The sequence below is a fragment of the Musa acuminata genome, chromosome BXJ3-4 (assembly GCF_036884655.1).
Source record: "Musa acuminata AAA Group cultivar baxijiao chromosome BXJ3-4, Cavendish_Baxijiao_AAA, whole genome shotgun sequence".
Taxonomy (NCBI): domain Eukaryota; kingdom Viridiplantae; phylum Streptophyta; class Magnoliopsida; order Zingiberales; family Musaceae; genus Musa; species Musa acuminata.
In genome coordinates, this window is record NC_088352.1 from 47,044,115 (window position 1) to 47,061,892 (window position 17,778).

Sequence of the window (17,778 nt, forward strand, 5' to 3'; positions counted from 1 at the left end):
AATTAGAATATAGAAAGGTTGACTATTTGGTTATCCTCAAAATTGCCCTTTTCTTTTCTTGATATTGAATTATGATTCAAGATAATATCTCTGATTGAATTTAGAGCATCCGGATCTCTTTGCCTTATTGATAGTAAATCTTTTCCCATAATTTATTTTCATTCTATTCATGCTATTTTAGATGATTATCTTCTTAAATGTAACAATTTCTTATTGTATCTTTTCATATTGCCTTGAATACTCACTCTGTAACTATCACCTCAGCTATTCTACTCTGCTCTATATTTATTTTACTTATAATTATATTCTATATGTTATATTTTAATAGGTTTGTTAGACTCTCAAATTGACATTTTGTTCTCAACCATTTCAGTTGGATGGAATTTGGGATCACATCGAAGCAGCATGACACAAAATTCGAACTTGAAAGCAACCATTCTTGTGTTTACAAATGTGAAATATTTCCAGCTCACAACAAGTTGACATTGACATAGAACAAAAGCATTACACTTTTTTACACATGCCGACACAAGGTTGACAAAAGATTTCCCTATCTTCATAGATTTGGCAGACCCAATCAAGCACCGTTGAAACTTGGCTAAAGTCAATGGTACAATTGTGATCCATATTTCTTCTTATAAATAAGATACAAAATAAGAAGTGCATGCACGCATAAAGAGGGTATCCTTTCAATGTTTTCTACTTCTTTATCTCATCAAGTACAAATATTAAGAAAAAAACTTGTTTTATTCTTAATCTCATCCAAGTTGATTGCAGATCCACAGATTGATCAGATATAATAATAACACATGGTTTGACTAAGATTCATCCGTATCTAACAACTTCTGAATTTTTAGATTCGGTGATGTGCCGGCCCAACGTTTAATCTGTACCTCCAATCATACGATATAATATGTACGTCAGTTGCTTGAGCTTTCAAGAAATGTTCTTGTGTGCTGGCATTACATGTTTAACATAGTCATGCATATGGAAATTGACTAATTAACGAAGCTTTCTACTTAGACCAAAATGATACGATCCATACAATCTACACAAATAATAATATTGCAGTCTTAAAAATGACCACATTCTCGTCTACATGCAACCATATCGATGGTTCCAACAGTTGGTGTTAGTCGATGGCAAATCCAAATCCACAAGCTTCGCATTTCAGGTGTTCTTTTCATCCACCGGAGCTCGACTTTATGTCGAAGACATTGCGAATCTGGAATTGCTTGCCAAGAAAGATTGAATGTGAGATGCATTACTCGCCAACCACAATATGAGATGCATGCACAGGCATGATTAGCACAGGAAACAACTAGATGTGTTTTCTGTGACAGTTCTCAGCTCCCCATGTGAACAGAAACATAGAAGAGAAGGAAAACACAAACGTGGATCACTTCGTGCCATGCCGGCTTAAGCTGATGAATTGATTTGATTCGGTGGCTAAAGACTCTTGTTCTTGCTGTTCTTCTTACACCGAAGAAATGTCCTCAAACCATGCCTCATAAGGCCCATCATTCGTAGACACTGTCTTTTAGATTCAGATGTATCCCAGAATCTAAAATCAGTAGGACATACAAGTAATATGTGATATATAGATTCGAATAAAAGAAAAATTACAGACAAGAAAAGAAGTAATATTAGGAGGATTCCATTCCAGCCTATGAACACAAAAAAAGGCCCCTTCACACCAGCAAAGGCTTCTGCATAAAGAATGAATGAAGTCTTGTCTTTCCCATTTTAATTTCCATGTATGCATGCATGCTTCACACCCATCTGACCAAAGACTGAAAGGCACCGAGCATTCAAAACCTTGAGACTAATTCCATACCCCATTAGAAGAACTTTTCCAAACCTGCAACATAGTCTGTTTCTTTTACTGCAAAAATGCTTTGTTTGCTCCAACACCTATTCAATCTGGCACATGATGAACCAGATTTCAACATCCTGTGTTTGGGAAAAGGATATGAATTAGTGACTTTTCAGGTTATTGAGTGCTTGACTTTGGTGTAGGAAGCACACCATTCTTCCGAATATATTGCTATTGTGAGACTTGCTCAACCAGTTCTTAATTGCTTGTTTTGATCTTTTTCTTCATGTTATGATTGATGTTTCACCAATTTGATCTCCAACAAAGTTCTTAGAATAATAAACAACACTAGAAACTTCAAGTAGATTGTGTGCAGTGTGTTTGATTGTTCTCACCAATCATGCTTAGATGCCTCTCTTACATGTCTACATAATGATCGATTACACAGATCAACGTCAGCTGATATCAAACTATAAAAAAAATCTGCAAAGCTCAGACCATTTAAATAAGGAACAAAAATTAGGAGTGATGAGATGATCAACGGTTCTCTTTAGATGAATCAGAGGATGACAAACATTGTCAGATAATTTTAGCAATGAACAAAGAATTAGATCTCACTGATATCTATCTATCTATATAGAGCTTGATGTTTAAATCAGCATATCCATACTGAATCAATCATTCGATGATCACAGGTTTCTTTTTCTCTCATCATACCTTTTGTTTTCTCTCTCAATCATTTTCCTCACCAACCTTCAATTTCTCTTTATTCTTTTCCCGCATCTGAGGATTAAGATTCTCTTAATCATTATTCCAACTCGATGGATCCCATCACTTGCTCGATGGATGCGACCACGCCACCTAATGCAACAAAATGATACACCTGCAAAAGTTTCCATTATTCAAAATGATGATATGAGTAATAATAAATAGCATCAGCTATAATGATTATATAAATAGTAATAATAATAATAATAATTATTATTATTATCATCATGCAGGATGATTGGCTTTGTGTAAGGTCAGTACGCTCTGTGGCCGTAGCAGAAGCTTCGGCTATAGAGATACCATTTCACCAACCCACCCCCGTCTCTCTCTCGGTCTCTCTCTCTCTCTCTCTCTCTCTCTCTCTGCTTCGGCCGATGATCTTTTCCGAACCCCAAAATCATGTCGTCTTTCAGCCATTTTGTGCACGATACGTGTACCGAAAGTTGGTCATCGCCATGTCTGCATGATTCCACCATCTTAAAGCTTCATGGAAGGCTCCTTTTAGGTGTCCGAGAGGCGAGCAGTAATGGCGACATCATCAACAACCGCAGTTCTAGTTTTCTTTTGTTTAAATATTGTCCTTCAAACATGGCAAGCGCTCGCGTCTTCCCTCTACGAGTAGGACATGGTTTATATTTACTCCCTGTCTTCGTCAAGAACGCGGAATGGACTCGGCCAAATGTGTGGAAGAAGTCGGCAACCCCTTGCGACACTTGGACGTTGTACATAAGGAACAGTTTGTAGAGTTATCGATCAGATCTGTATCTCCTTTTCCTCGTCAGGAAAACATGAGACAGAGACCCAAAGACGTGTTTATACGGTCAGTATTTTGTTCCATCTCATACGAATTTTCTCTGTTTCTTCGAAAGTAATTGGAATATCGAAAAGACCTTCAGCGGAACCCGTGACATGGGCTCATGACCTGTAAGATTCGCGTGTTCTTCTCCCACTGATTAAGACTCGCTAGTTGTTGTGATCTGTGACCTCCTAGCTTTTAATATATACATATATATATATATATATATATACATGAATATATATCTGCAAGAAATTGCAATGAATTGGACGTCATATATGAGGAGGGAACGAAGAAAATGACGCATATGAGGCGTAAGTTGCAGTCTTCGCAAGGACTCCTGACGCTATATCAACTACTTGTGAACTCCAAACTGGAAACCGAATCTAGAATGGACGGGGGAAGGAGATCGATAAGCCTCTCCGTTTACCACTACACGAGAGGCGATCAATTCTTTTTCCTCTGTTCTGTCACAAACTGATATATGTATGTAAAATATAAGGGGAGAGAGAGAGAGAGAGAGAGAGGTTCCCATCGGAAAAAGAAGCCTTTTTTTTTTGTTGTCTTTGGTGGTGGTGTTGATGGGGAGTTGCTGGTCCTACTTCCGGCAGGAGAGCCACCCGGCGGAGAAGCGGAGCTACCAGAGCCAGCCGCAGCAGCGACGCCTGTCCTTGTCGCTCAACCAGGCGGCGGCCGAGGGCGGTGGGCGCGAGGTGCCGGCCTTCTCCCAGTTCTCCTTCGCGGAGCTCAAGGCGGCGACCGACGGGTTCAGCCCGCAGAACATAGTCTCCGAGAGCGGTGACAAGGCCCCTAATGTCGTCTACAAGGGCCGGTTACAGAACCGCCGGCGGATCGTCGTCAAGAAGTTCGCCAGGACCGCCTGGCCCGACCCCAAGCAGTTCGCCGTCGGCCTCTGTTTCCCCGATTTTGGTTCAATTACTTCGTAACTTGTTATTGCTGGATCGGTCTTGTTATTGACAGGGAAAAAAATTGTTCCTTTGTCGTGATTTGCAGGAGGAGGCATGGGGAGCTGGGAAATTGAGGCACAGGAGGCTGGCAAATCTGATCGGATACTGTTGCGATGGTGAGGAGAGGCTTCTTGTGGCCGAGTACATGCCCAATGATACTCTTGCTAAGCATCTCTTCCACTGTATGTATGCTCACCACTCTGTTTTTGTCTCTTTGGTTCGAATTGTAAAAGTCTGCTAGTTATTATGCTTTTTGAATTGGAGATCGATATGGTAGGAAGCTGCCTTTTGCAATTTATTTTCTATATAGAGTTGCAAAGGCATCGGAGTTTGAATGCTGAGTTTGGAGTTTTCGTTGAACATATAATATATTTAGAAGTTGGTCAACTAGTGCACAATTGTCAAGTATGAGATTTGTGTATATCAGGTTAAAACAGCGAGTTGCTTGTCAAAGATCGAAATTAAAATTTTGATGATAGAGTACTAGATGTAATTCAATTTGACCCCATTAGAATCTAGTTGACAAGAATAGAATACCTCAGTGCTTTTAAGAGGTACAAATGGTAAAGAAACAAGTAGAATGAAAGAAAAATGTGTTGCATTTTATCGTTAACTACAATTAAGAAATATCCAATACAATTTGTTAGATAGTCAAGTAGTTCCATTAGGAAAATAAGTAGGCTTCATGACATGACATAGATATAATCTTCAACATCCTATATAATCAGTTCTTATTAATTAGCAATTGTTTCGGCTCCTTATTTTACATCTTTAGTATGATGCAATTGTGCTAGTGTATGGATCCATGGTCATTTATCTTTTTTTCTTGACAGGGGAAAATCAAAGCATTGAATGGGCTATGCGTTTGAAGATTGCTTTCTGTATTGCTGAAGCATTGGAGTATTGTAGCAACCAAGGATGGCCACTATATCATGACTTAAATGCCTACAGAGTCCTTTTTGATGAGGTGACCTATTTACTTCTTCTGAAAGAACCTTTTTTTAAGTAATTGTTTTGTTGACATTGTAGGTCGACTAGTTTAAAGATTTTATATGTTGTGTGTCACCTGTTACTTATTTATAATGTAAAGAGTTGCTAGACAATCATGTTTCTCGTCATATTTAGACTTGGAAATAATTGATTTCAATGCAGTTTCGACTGCAACTCAAACTGAAAATTTTGTATATATATGCAGGGTGGTGATCCACGGCTTTCTTGTTTTGGTCTCATGAAGAACAGCAGGGACGGAAAAAGTTATAGCACTAACCTAGCATACACGCCACCAGAGTATTTGAGAAATGGTATTTCCCTACTGTTTCTGAAGAGATTTATTTAGTTCATCTCATCTGAAGCTTGTATATCTCTGTATATAGCAGTTTCAAGTTTATGTACGTTCTTTCAGTTTCTACCAAAGCCAGTCCGTGGCAAGCATAGAAAATAACATCTTTTGACACTGGGTATATGTGAATGTTAATTGCACATCTGGTGCACACAGTAATATGTAGGAAAAGATTAGCATATTTCTATGATCAATTAAAATTCACAGAAATTCATTTGTGTTTGTCTCCTACTGTGTAAATTATGGTCAAATCTGAAGGAGATGATTTAGAGGAATTATGTAGGATGCATGAAACATAAAATATATCGGAAAAGCCCATTCAAACATCCATTTTGTACTATGAGGAACAACCTCAAATTCACCCATCACTATGTGCTAGTGTTCACACATTACAACCTTCACTCTATTTGTATGAGATGTATGATCATTTTGACTGTCAGAGGCATGTTCATCGAACTTAACCAAGGTATTTATTTATTGTGTTTGCTTAATTCCAAATGAATATACCATCTCAGAAGCAATAAGATATCATTGTACTATCTTTATCAACAAAAATGACCATTATTTAAGATTTATATCATAAAATAGTTGATAGTCATATGCCAAAGGTACTAAAGTTACTTGAAAGACTAAATACAAGGCCGAATGCAAGGCCATTTTGGTCTTCTCTTCCTTAAATTGTGAAGTACAATCCAGAGTAGTTCTCAAATCTGTCACTGGGATAACTGGATTGTGGCAAGTGCTGAGCACCCATACCATAGCATTCATTTCTTATAGTCAAATATGGGTTGGCTCTGCTTTGGCACCACTAACTCTGGCCCAAACAATATCCCCACTGAAAATTTTAGGCTTGCAAGTCGGTGCAAAGTTCTGAAGCAAATTTACTGATAGTAGGCCAGTTGGTCCATATAAGTATCTAAATCTTTGTTTTGAATTACATATGTAAAATGCATTTATCACCAACCGTTGCAGTTCCTAATTTGGACAAAGAAGTTATTCATATTTTACTGTCTTTATCCTATGAATCTAATTCTATTTCTACCCATATCTATATGCACCTATGGACATGTTTTTTTTATGTTTCTAAGAACACATGTCATCGTCTCTTATACTGCAAGTCTACAACTAGATTATTGATGTGTTAAAGGCCTCTTAGATTATGCTTACTTTGGAATTCTTTCCCTGCAATTTGAATTTTGTACATTCTGTTTACATATAAAAACAGTTTGTAATCCATTATTGTCAACTGATCACAGAGGCAAAAATCTTCAGTTTAGTTAGTTAACTACCCATTACTTTATGGTTAGTATATGCATATCTTTGGACATGTCATCTTGCTGAATTTTGTGGTTTTTTAAAGAAGTATTTCTAACAATTGATAAAGATATGTGACAGAACTTGATGTTGCATCAACTCTCCCTTCTTACTGTCCTAGCACACTTACTAACACTCAATAGATCATGATTTATACATTACTTCACAACTTGGAAAATTGTAGGATCACTAGGAGATCAACGAATTCTCATTTTTCTTCCAAAAAATCTCTTTTTTTTTTTTCCTATATCATCTTTTCTTTGCATCTTTTTATGGTATCCCATATCCCGATCTGTTAATGCAGTGACATCAGTCATTATATTTGAAGTACTTTTTTTTTCTTGTGAGAACCTAATAGAATGTTATTGTTGTTGAAAACTTTGCATAGAATGGTTAACAGTTTGGACTTCTATATTGTATTTAGTCTACAGATTCCTAGATGCTCGACTCGTGATTCATGTAGCTATATGAAATTGATATATCAATATATTGCTATCTAAGTGAAAGAGAAACATATCCACATGAAAACTAACTAAAACTTCATTTTGGCAGGGAGAGTAACTCCAGAAAGTGTCATATATAGCTTTGGTACTGTCCTCCTGGATCTTCTTAGTGGAAAGCGCATCCCTCCAAGTCATGTAATTATTTTGTATTCCTATAGGACACATCTTTTATTTAATATGCGGTTCCATTTTTAAGTTTTTATGGATTTTTTTTTCTTTGTTTGCTTTCAGGCATTAGTATATGAAATTGCTGCAAGCCTGTTGATTAATACTGTTGCATCTGTTATTGCATATTATGAAATGTCTCCTTCGAGAACATGGGAAAAATATCAACCACTGTAGACTTAAGATTAACGAAGTCTTCCGACAGGATTGTTTGTGTTAAAACATATGTTGGGTCCTTTCCTAACATTTTACGTTTTTGAGATTTGTAGTTATTGGATCAAACTTTTAGTGGTGTCAGAACAAATCATGAGTTTGAATCCTGTATCTATCCCCTTTAAATGGTATCAGACCAGAACATGAGTTCGGATCTTGCATCTCTCTTTTCCCAGCATTTAATTAGAAATATTTGTGCATTACCCAATAGAGTTTGATGTTCATAACTTCATATGTACACGATATATTGGCAAACCTATACAAGAAAACACAGAATCTTGTACCATATATAGGTTGAAATTTTTAGCAATAGAGAGATAGATTCTAAATGTCGAAAAGCAGAAAATCTTGTGAACATCTATTGTTAGATCTGACCATGGGTATTTAAGGGCAAGAAGACTGGTAAAATTTTCTTAGGTATTTGCAAGGAAGGTTTAAGATGAGTCTGTTAGACGTTGGTTGGTGAGAGTTCAAGAAAGGTTATGAGAAACATATTGGAACATTAACAATTATATGAGGCAGCTGAACTTAATATTTTACATAAAAAGTCCAATTGTTCCCTTGTATATTTGTTCTAAATTATCTTTAAAGGAACTTTCACAAGAAAGAAGTCCTTAACTAATGCAGAGTAGGAAGTAAACGATTTTATGTCACAAGGCTGCATCACAATTGATTTGCAGTCCAGAATAGTGCTTTAGGAACCTTGTCGAAGGGAAAGTTGTTAGACCCTTGTTTTAGTTTAGTTGCTTCAAAAATTTCTCTCGGATACTGGCTATAAAACTTGAAAAAAATATCATTGCATTGTGCTACATTCTACATCACTGAACAGAAACAATTTGGGTAGTCTTTTATCTTGACTACTAAAGAATTTAAAATTCTGGTTCTATATGCTATATATTATTTAATTCTGATGCAAGTGCTGCAAAGCCTTAAAAACTAAAGGTTAAGTAGGATTGAAATTGAATTTATAAAACATAATTTTCGTGATTTTAGAAATAGACAAGAAAATATCGTTAAGTTGGATGGACAAGAAGTCCCTTTAAGTAAATGTTTTAGGTATATTGGATCAATTATTCAACAAGATAAAGAGATCGATGAAGGTATTATTCATATAGTAAAAACATGATGGTTAAAATGACGAGGGGTCTTGTGTGATTATTGGATACCTTTGAGATTGAAAGAAAAAAATTATAAGATAGTTGTGAGACAACAATGCTTTATAGATCTGAGTATTAGACAGTTAAAAAAAAACATATACAAAAAGCTTATGTTGTCGAGATAAGAATATTGAGTTGGATATGTACTAGAAAAGATATAAAAAGAAATACTTTTATTCGTAAACAATTAAATGTCACTTTGATAAAGAAGAAGATGAGACAATCATTTAAGATGGTATGGGCCTGTGCTAAGAAGACCTCCGGATGTGGAAGTCAGAAGAGGTGAAATAATTAATGTTAGTGGTATGAGAAGAGGTAGAAGAAGACTTAAAAAGACTTTAATAGAAACTATAAATAAATATTTAAGTACTCTGAACTTAACTAAGCATATGGCTTTTTACGAATCTCAATGACAACAAAATATCCATGTAGCCGATCCTAAGTAATTGGGACTTACGGTTTTGTTGTCGTTGTTGTTGAAGTGCTGCAAAGCCAATGGTTGTGATGGAATAGACCTTGGGTTGTAGGACTCTGACAGAACGTCTTAGCGGAAGAAATTGGGTGGATTGATTGGAAAACTGTGCAGCAAGATGAATTGTGCATGTTAATGATTCGGTGCATGGTATGGTGACTGTCAGCGAGGATTGTATCTGGCAATAAGTCAAGCTTTCACCCGACTGTATTATACAGATAAAAGTACTTTAAAATTGTTAAGGGTATGAATTCAGACTTGAGTTGCTGATTTTGTAAAGCCAACCAGGTTGTAAGTTACGTATGTGACAATCAAAGCAAATTTTATATAGATCTGAGTATTAGATAGTTAAAAAAAAAAACATATACAAAAAGCTTGTGTTGTCGAGATGAGAATGTTGAGATGGATATATTGAGTTATTAGGAAAAATATGAAAAAAAATGCTTTTATTCTTAAACAATTAAGTGTCACTTCGATAGAGAATAAGATGAGAAAATCGTTTAAGATGGTATGGATATATGCCAAGGAGACCTTCGGATACAATAGTCAGAAGAGAAGAGAGTGAAGAAGACTTAAAAAGATTTTAATATAAACTATAAATAAAGATTTAAGTACTCTGAATTTAACTAAGCATATGACTTTTTACAGATCTCAATGATGACAACAAAATATCCATGTAGCCGAACCTAAGTAATGGGGACTTACGGTTTTGTTATTGTTGTTGTTGACTTGTTGTTGAAGTACTGCAAAGCCAATGATTGTGATGGAGTAGAAGAAATTGGGTGGATTGATTGGAAAACTGTGCAGCAAGATGAATTGTGCGTGTTAATGATTCAGTGCCTGGTATGGTGATTGTCAGCGAGAATTGTATGGCAATAAGTCAAGCTTTTACCAGACTGTATTATACAGATAAAAGTACTTTAAAATTGTTAAGGGTATGAATTCAGAATTGAGTTGCTGATTTTGTAAAGCCAACCAGGTTGTAAGTTACATATGTGACAATCGAAGCAAATTGGATACATGTGCCTTGTCAATTTAAGTGTTTATCTTACCGGACTTTGAAGAAAGTTCATAATCACCTGGTCAAACAGAACTTTAAAAATCTAATAGAAGCAACCATCATTAAGTTTAGATACTTAGACAACCTGTTAAATCTTTGAAAAAAGAACCTCAAAAGACAGTTGGAGAAATGTATAGGAATAGGTGATATCTGAATCCTTGTACTGGAAATCTTTATGCACATACAAATATATGATTACTTTTGACTACTTAAATGAGATTGAAATTCTCGCAGGCTCTTGACATGATAAGAGGTAAAAATATCTTAGTTTTGATGGATTCACACTTGGAGGGAAATTTCTCAACAGAAGAGGCAACTACACTGGTTGACCTTGCTTCTCAGTGCTTACAATTTGAACCTAGGGATCGACCTAACACAAAGAAGCTAGTGGCAACCCTTGGACCCTTGCAAACCAAATCAGAGGTATTGTCTTCTTTATGCTTCTGTTCATACCTGAATAGATGATTTGTTTTTCCTATCATTACTGTCTATAGATATAATTTTTTTCAATTGGACCATAGATTGAACATGAACTAAATTTTCTATAATTGTAATCTTATGATCTATCAAATGTTAATTCAAAAGAGCAGCATATATTGTTATTACATTACTGATTGAGTTTAGTAAGAAATGAATTGGCATAATGTTAACTCGAAGATTCAACAGCTTCTAAGTATGGTATGATGAATCTGAATGAAGACCGGGAGCTGGTATTTTCCGCTTAAAAACTGAAGCTTGTGTTCTCATGTTATTTGCAAATTACTAGTCAATTTGTGTGATAGATGCTCACCTGTAGATTGTTGTTTTTGGAGAAAGACAAAGAGCTTTAAGAGAGGAGGTAATAAATAGTCATCATGGCACTTGATTAGGTAATCAACAGATCAATACACAAAGGTTCTTCTGTAAATGGGTTGGGTCTAAATGCAGGTTGATTTGGCAGTCATAGATCAGGATTGCCAGTTCTAACATGAGAATCAATTTTGAATGACTAAAAGTTTAGTGGTTTGATTATTGTATATTGAAGTACTGGAAGAAGCTTTTCCAGTTTTCTACTTTTCTACTTATTATGCAGTGTTGGAACTTGAATGTTCATTTGAATCTTGTTCTGGTATGAAATAGTAAACTCTCATGCACAGGTGCCATCTCACACAATGTTGGGTGCTGAAATGCATGGAGAAGCCCCTCCGGCCCCTCAGCAGCCTTTTTCACGTATGGGTGAAGCATGCTCTAGAATGGACCTTACAGCCATCCATGAGATTTTAGTAATGACACACTACAGAGATGATGAAGTAACTAATGAGGTATTTACATTAATTTCAACAGCAGAGATGGATTTTGACTTTTAATGTTTAGTTTATAGTGAACTTTGCCTTCGTTTAGAGAGCAAACATGATGCATTGGTCTTTTTACTTCTGTCATCAGCTATCATTTCAAGAGTGGACGCAACAGATGAGGGACATGCTGGAAGCGAGGAAGCGGGGGGATTTTGCTTTCCGTGACAAAGATTTTAAGACAGCAATCGAGTGTTACTCTCAGGTACTCTTATGCGACATGGTCAAAGATCTAGAATTGAGACAGAAAACCAATTCCAAGCAAAGGAGTAGACACAAGGCCTTTCGGAAAGAAAATCTAGTTCCCTGAGAAACTAAGATTCTCATAATCTTCGAGAAAACCGATGATATTTACGTAACTTAAGAATTTCTGCTATTTTCGTAGGTGATAATGAAACAATGAAGTTTTCTCTTGCAGTTCTTAGATGTGGGGACAATGGCCTCACCTACGGTGTACGCAAGGCGAAGCCTGTGCCATCTTATGTGTGATCAAGCTGATGCTGCTCTGCGAGACGCGATGCAGGCACAATGTCTTTACCCTGACTGGCCTACTGCATTCTACATGCAAGCAGTTGCCTTGGCCAAGTTGAACATGCAGAGTGATTCCCTGGACATGTTGCAGGAAGCAACCATGTTGGAGGAGAAGAGGCAAAAGAGTGGTAGAGGTCCATAATGCGGCTTTACATGTGGTGATTGGATCCTCTCTTCATGCCCTTGTTGTTGATGAGAAAGTGATCATTGTAGTAGCCTGGAAAATTGTATTATAGGAAAGGGTTTTGATTATATCGTTGCATTTACTTTTCCATTTCATGTGTATTCTCTTTTGCCCCTTCTGTATTGCCAATCAATCTAAACAGTGTTTATTTCTCTTCTTTTTCTGGTTTCATGAAAGAAAATATTTCAGTAATAAGACTTTTGAGGACCGACCTGATTAATTATGTATATTCGTAGAGACCCACCGGCCTGAATATATCAATATATAGATCGAATCTTTTATGGAATCCAAAAATCAAATAATAATCATCATGGGAAAACTTGAAATATCTCAACATATGCAAATTTATCATAAAAAAAATGATTCTTTTTATATAATTATGCAGCTTTGTCTTCTTCATTCTGTGGAGTTCTTTATAATTATTTGTAAAGACACATTGTCATTACATGGATGAGTTTTTGCTCTCTACGGATGACATTCTTGTTTCCGATCGATGTGTGGGAAATGGAAGCAAGAGGAGAAGGGTGGCGCGGGAATCGGATCCGAGGTAGAGGGGGGAGCCGGTGCTCGCAGTGGAGGGGGAGGAAAAGGGAGAGGGCGGGAAGGTGACGAGCGAGGTGGACGGCGACGGCGAGGGAGACGTAGAGGGCACAGCAGAACAAGAGCACCTTGCTGCGGCTGAGGTGCCACCCCGTCATGCCGAGGGACGCGAAGACGACGACGCACGCCGCCAGAGCGCCTATTTGCGCAGCCACGGCGGGCCCCATCATCGACGAGGGAGATCCTCTGCAACGGATTCCATAACTTACGATTTGAAATATACGGTCATGATCGATCCAAATAGGCTACTGCGCTTTAAACAGACATTGTTTGGCTACCTGCCCATGACGACCCGCAACTATACCTGCCTTATCATTGATTACAAGGTGGGCCCCTGTATAATTACAAAAAGAAGGAAGGAAAAATAAGACATAAGAAAAATACAAATAAGAAAGCCATTCGAAGCACAAATTCCTATTCATTAAAGACAAGATGGTAGAATATGCTTTGAGTTCGTATACATTTCTAACAGATTTTGAACACTCATCAAGATTCGTTTACGACATCGGCGGGTGAATTGGTACCGTCGGATCGGTGCTTGCTAGCCTTCACGGTGTCTTGAACTAAACGAAGCAATCCCACACCAGCATCTGACCGAGTCTATGAAGAAATCTTGATGTGAATACTAATTCACATCAAGATTTTACCAAAAAAAGATAATGTAAACATTTTAGGAAATCCTAGTTTGAGCAGGAAACTAGAATGTAATGGAATCCGAATCCCAGTCGAGGTGGTGTTTCCTATTTCAAACACCAGTCCGAGCCTATACATAGAACCCCATCCCCGACATTAGAGTCTGCGATTGTTTCCTCTCTTGCTTGCAGATTAGAGTGCGCTGTTGAAGAATTCTGGTAAGCGTCTTCTCCTCTTTTCCTTCTTGTTTAGTTTCTCTCTGCCTTTCTCTCTCTTTCTCTAGTTTTTTCCTTTATTGCACCGTCGAGTATTTGATAGATCACACTGCTTCGGATCACAGCGAACGAGATGGCGAAGAGAAGGTCGAGAACGTCGAAGCTGATTAAGACCAAGAAGGTGCAGCCCAAGCTGGAGGAGGCCTTCACCTGCCCCTTCTGCAACCACGACAAGAGCGTAAGTTGCACCTTGGATAAGAAGCTCAAGGTTGGGGAGGCGCAGTGCGGGGTCTGCAAAGAGAGCTACGCCACCACTATCCATCACCTGACGGAGCCCATCGACATATACAGCGAGTGGGTCGACGAATGTGAGAACACCAACGAGTCTGAAGAACTCCTTGTCGACGATCACCGCCCCACGGAGCCCATCGGCATATATACCGAGTGGGACGACGAACGTAAGGAGGTCAACGAGTCCGAAAAACTCCGTGACGATAACCGCCCCTCCAAGAAAAGGCGTTCGGTTTGTTTGGATGATTGTGACATTTGAAATAGGCACTCCCAGGGAGCATATAGTCGATAGATCGCCTTTGTTATTGTCTCAAGAAAACGAAGTAAACCAGGCAGATCAGTTTCATGCAGCTCTTTTTCGTTTTCTAGGTCACGGACTTTTGGGATGATCAGGTTGCCAGTCTTTGAGCAGTTCCTATTCCGCTGTCTTTGAGCATATGTAATTACAAATGAAAATACACAAGAATAAAATTCCATCCCCTCGTTGTGGCGAATGTTTTCGATGATCAAAGTCTCTTTGGAATTCTATCTGATGTTACTGTAAAGGTCGTTTCTACGATGTGGATGTACATAGTTACAGTATACATAGCTGCCAAGTGCTCCTCGAGTAGGAAAGCAAAAATGCTGGGTCTGCAAAGAGACCTACGCCACCACTATCGACCGCCATCGACGTATACAGTGACTGGCGAGAAGATCGTCGACGCTCCGAATAAAAGCGTGCAACTTTGATCAATCTATGTGTTATTGTCTCAGAAATACGAGGTAAATTAGACGGAAATCCGTTTCTTCTGTCTTTCACGCACTATTATTAGATCCTGGATTGCCCCCCATATGAGTATCAGGTTGCAAAATGAAACCTGTCCTGCCTTGGAGCAATTCCTTTTTCTTCCTTCTTTCTGTTCTTGAAGAAGATGCACCATCACATGCTGAAACAGGTCATGTGAATATATATACAGGAATAAAATGCCATCAAAATCATCTCCCTTGAAGTTGCTGTAAAGTTTGATTTTATGATAGTATGTATCATTTCGTGTGTACATAGTTTGCTCATGGATCTCGCACTCTGTACTGCTTCTTCCTACTGTGATTTTGCAGCAGTACAGGTAGTGTCTAGTGATGCGTTGGAGATCGACTAAATCTGTAAAACCTTTGATTCGCATGGCGTGTAGTGTTGTCATGCTTAAAAGTTTCAGCAGTGTTTGATTTAGCTGCTAGTGGTCTTCCACTCGTTTGTTTCCTGGAGCATTTGGATTGTTGCAGAGCCATCGGTGTCCTCTCTCTCTCAACTTAATTGCAGACTATATGCATCGGCAACATTTTATTTACAGTATGGAGAAGAGCTCCGGAAATCAAAACAGAAAAGAGAGGTCATTTTATATTTCTTTTATGTACATGTAATGTTTCTCCTCTTGATCCATCATGAAAGAAAAGGCATGAGAGCAGCCTCGATCTCCCGTAGAACAATAGCAACGTCATTGTAGTGGATTCTTGACAGCGGAACGCTTCTGGTCTTAACAGCACGATCCAGCTGCCAATTAAGACAAATAATTAAGAACAAAGAGCACTTGGAAATTATCAGTAAACTTGATCCAAGGGAAAGAGCTCCTACTTTCTCCAGGTAACGGGAGAGTCTGTTGGTGACGTCGGTGAGAAGCTCCTTGCGTTCATCTTTTTCGTTTGAGATGAGCCGGTTGAGGTCGCAATACAAGAAGGGTGGACTTGAGGCGAAGACTGTTTTCCATGAGCTTCCATTTGTTTTCGTTGACGTTGGTCAGATGTCCCTCCAAGGCCAGCAGCTCAGAGCCGCAATTCCTGATCCTGTGGGCGCACCCCTTCGATTCCATTCCCTCCTCCCTTTGGTGTTCTTGCTCTTCACCTGAGAGTTGAAGCCAATGAGTAGCTATCACATTGATAAGCCAAATCTGCAAGCAAAATGTCATCTAATCCTACAAGAATGATATCACCAAAAGTAATGATCCGAAGTCAACTATATGGAACCTCAGAGGCATTATACAACATTATAATCAATACAAAAGACATGACCTAATACTACTAACATCAACAACTAACTCAAAGTGTTTGCATGAAAATAAATACTTACAATATTATTAAACCTCTATTTATCTATATCTAAAATCACAAAAGAATAAATTATTAAAATTTTAGGAATTTCAGAATAAAAATCTTAATCTCAAATAACATGAACTATTAATAAATGGGCATCTTACTGAAAAAAAAGAAGAAAGCCTACACAATTGGTTTTTACCAAATAGTACCCCTCACATTTATTTTTTTTCTTATTTGGATGAAAATACCCTCGATATTTTACAAAAATGACTTGATCACATACGCTATTCAAAAATATTAATAATTAATTATAATAAAATTTTCAAAAGATAGAATAAGTGATACCAATCAGCTTAGAATCACTATGACATTAGTATATTTTTCTTCTATTCTTTAAAAATTTTATGAAAATTAATTATTAAAATAGGAATTTTTTAATAATATTTATGATCGAATCATTTAAGTAATAGTATGTGGACAATTTCATCTAAGAATAAAAAAGAGCACCACCAGGTAAAATATCCTTAATAAATCATTAATATTGATTGTATGATCAAATAGGAAAGGGACTGCCATATGATGAAAAGCCAATATACTGATTTTTTTTTTTGGTAAAAGATCCTTATATTAATAAATCATTAATATAAATATATTAAAATAAATTTATAAAAAGAAAATTGTCTATTGATTATATAATAAAGTATGAAAGCATTCCACAATTCAAAATAAATTCCTACTGAATTCACAATGATATCAATGAAATCCTAATATCAAATATTATAAAATATATAAATCAATAAAATTGCATTCATTAAAACAAGTCTTAAATCAAAATCTCAATGAAAGATACTAAATTAGTTATCAAATAATCAAATACAAAACGATTCATAATTCAAAATAAATTTATGCTTCACAATTTCAAATCATCAGAAACTATAAAAAAAATCTTACAAAATCCCTCCAATCTTTATATATGAATCTAATCTTATAATTCATCTACAGAAGTTAAAGAGTGTCATTACCTGTCTAGGAAATATCCGATTTCTCCTCCTACCTTATCTCCGACTTCGCACCCCATCATGATTTGAGAGGAGCAATGAATTCTTTATAGAGGAGGGCATCAGCTTTGTCTTTGCATCCTCTTGAATCAAGAAATCAAGAATTAGCTTAAAGTTATCAAAATATCCCTAATAAAATATGAGTACATTCCACCCCCCTTACAAAAGAAAAAAGAAAAAAAAGATATGCTGCCTCCAAATTCATGAATCATACTTCCACTATATCACTCTATTCTCATATTTTTTTATTTCATCCAAAAGATATATATATATATATATATATATATATATATATAT

General features: G+C 37.0%; 1 protein-coding gene across 1 annotated transcript; it reads left to right on the forward strand.

Moving 5' to 3' along the window:
- The first annotated feature begins 3,753 nt into the window (after nt 1-3,753).
- Nucleotides 3,754-12,774, forward strand: LOC103982400 (serine/threonine-protein kinase BSK1). The gene is made up of 9 exons (XM_009399319.3): nt 3,754-4,285; nt 4,395-4,530; nt 5,182-5,315; nt 5,544-5,649; nt 7,554-7,639; nt 10,806-10,994; nt 11,708-11,872; nt 11,994-12,107; nt 12,321-12,774. Exons 1-9 carry the CDS (start codon nt 3,962-3,964, stop codon nt 12,573-12,575), a joined length of 1,509 nt encoding a protein of 502 aa, XP_009397594.2. The 5' UTR covers nt 3,754-3,961; the 3' UTR covers nt 12,576-12,774.
- Nucleotides 12,775-17,778: the final 5,004 nt, after the last annotated feature.

Coding starts and splice junctions, on each gene's coding strand:
- LOC103982400 (XM_009399319.3), top strand. CDS start 3,962: ATGGGGAGTTGCTGGTCCTACTTCCGGCAGGAGAGCCACCCGGCGGAG. Junction 7,640..10,805: donor AGCGCATCCCTCCAAGTCAT/GTAATTATTTTG, acceptor AAATTCTCGCAG/GCTCTTGACATGATAAGAGG. Junction 12,108..12,320: donor CAATCGAGTGTTACTCTCAG/GTACTCTTATGC, acceptor TTTCTCTTGCAG/TTCTTAGATGTGGGGACAAT.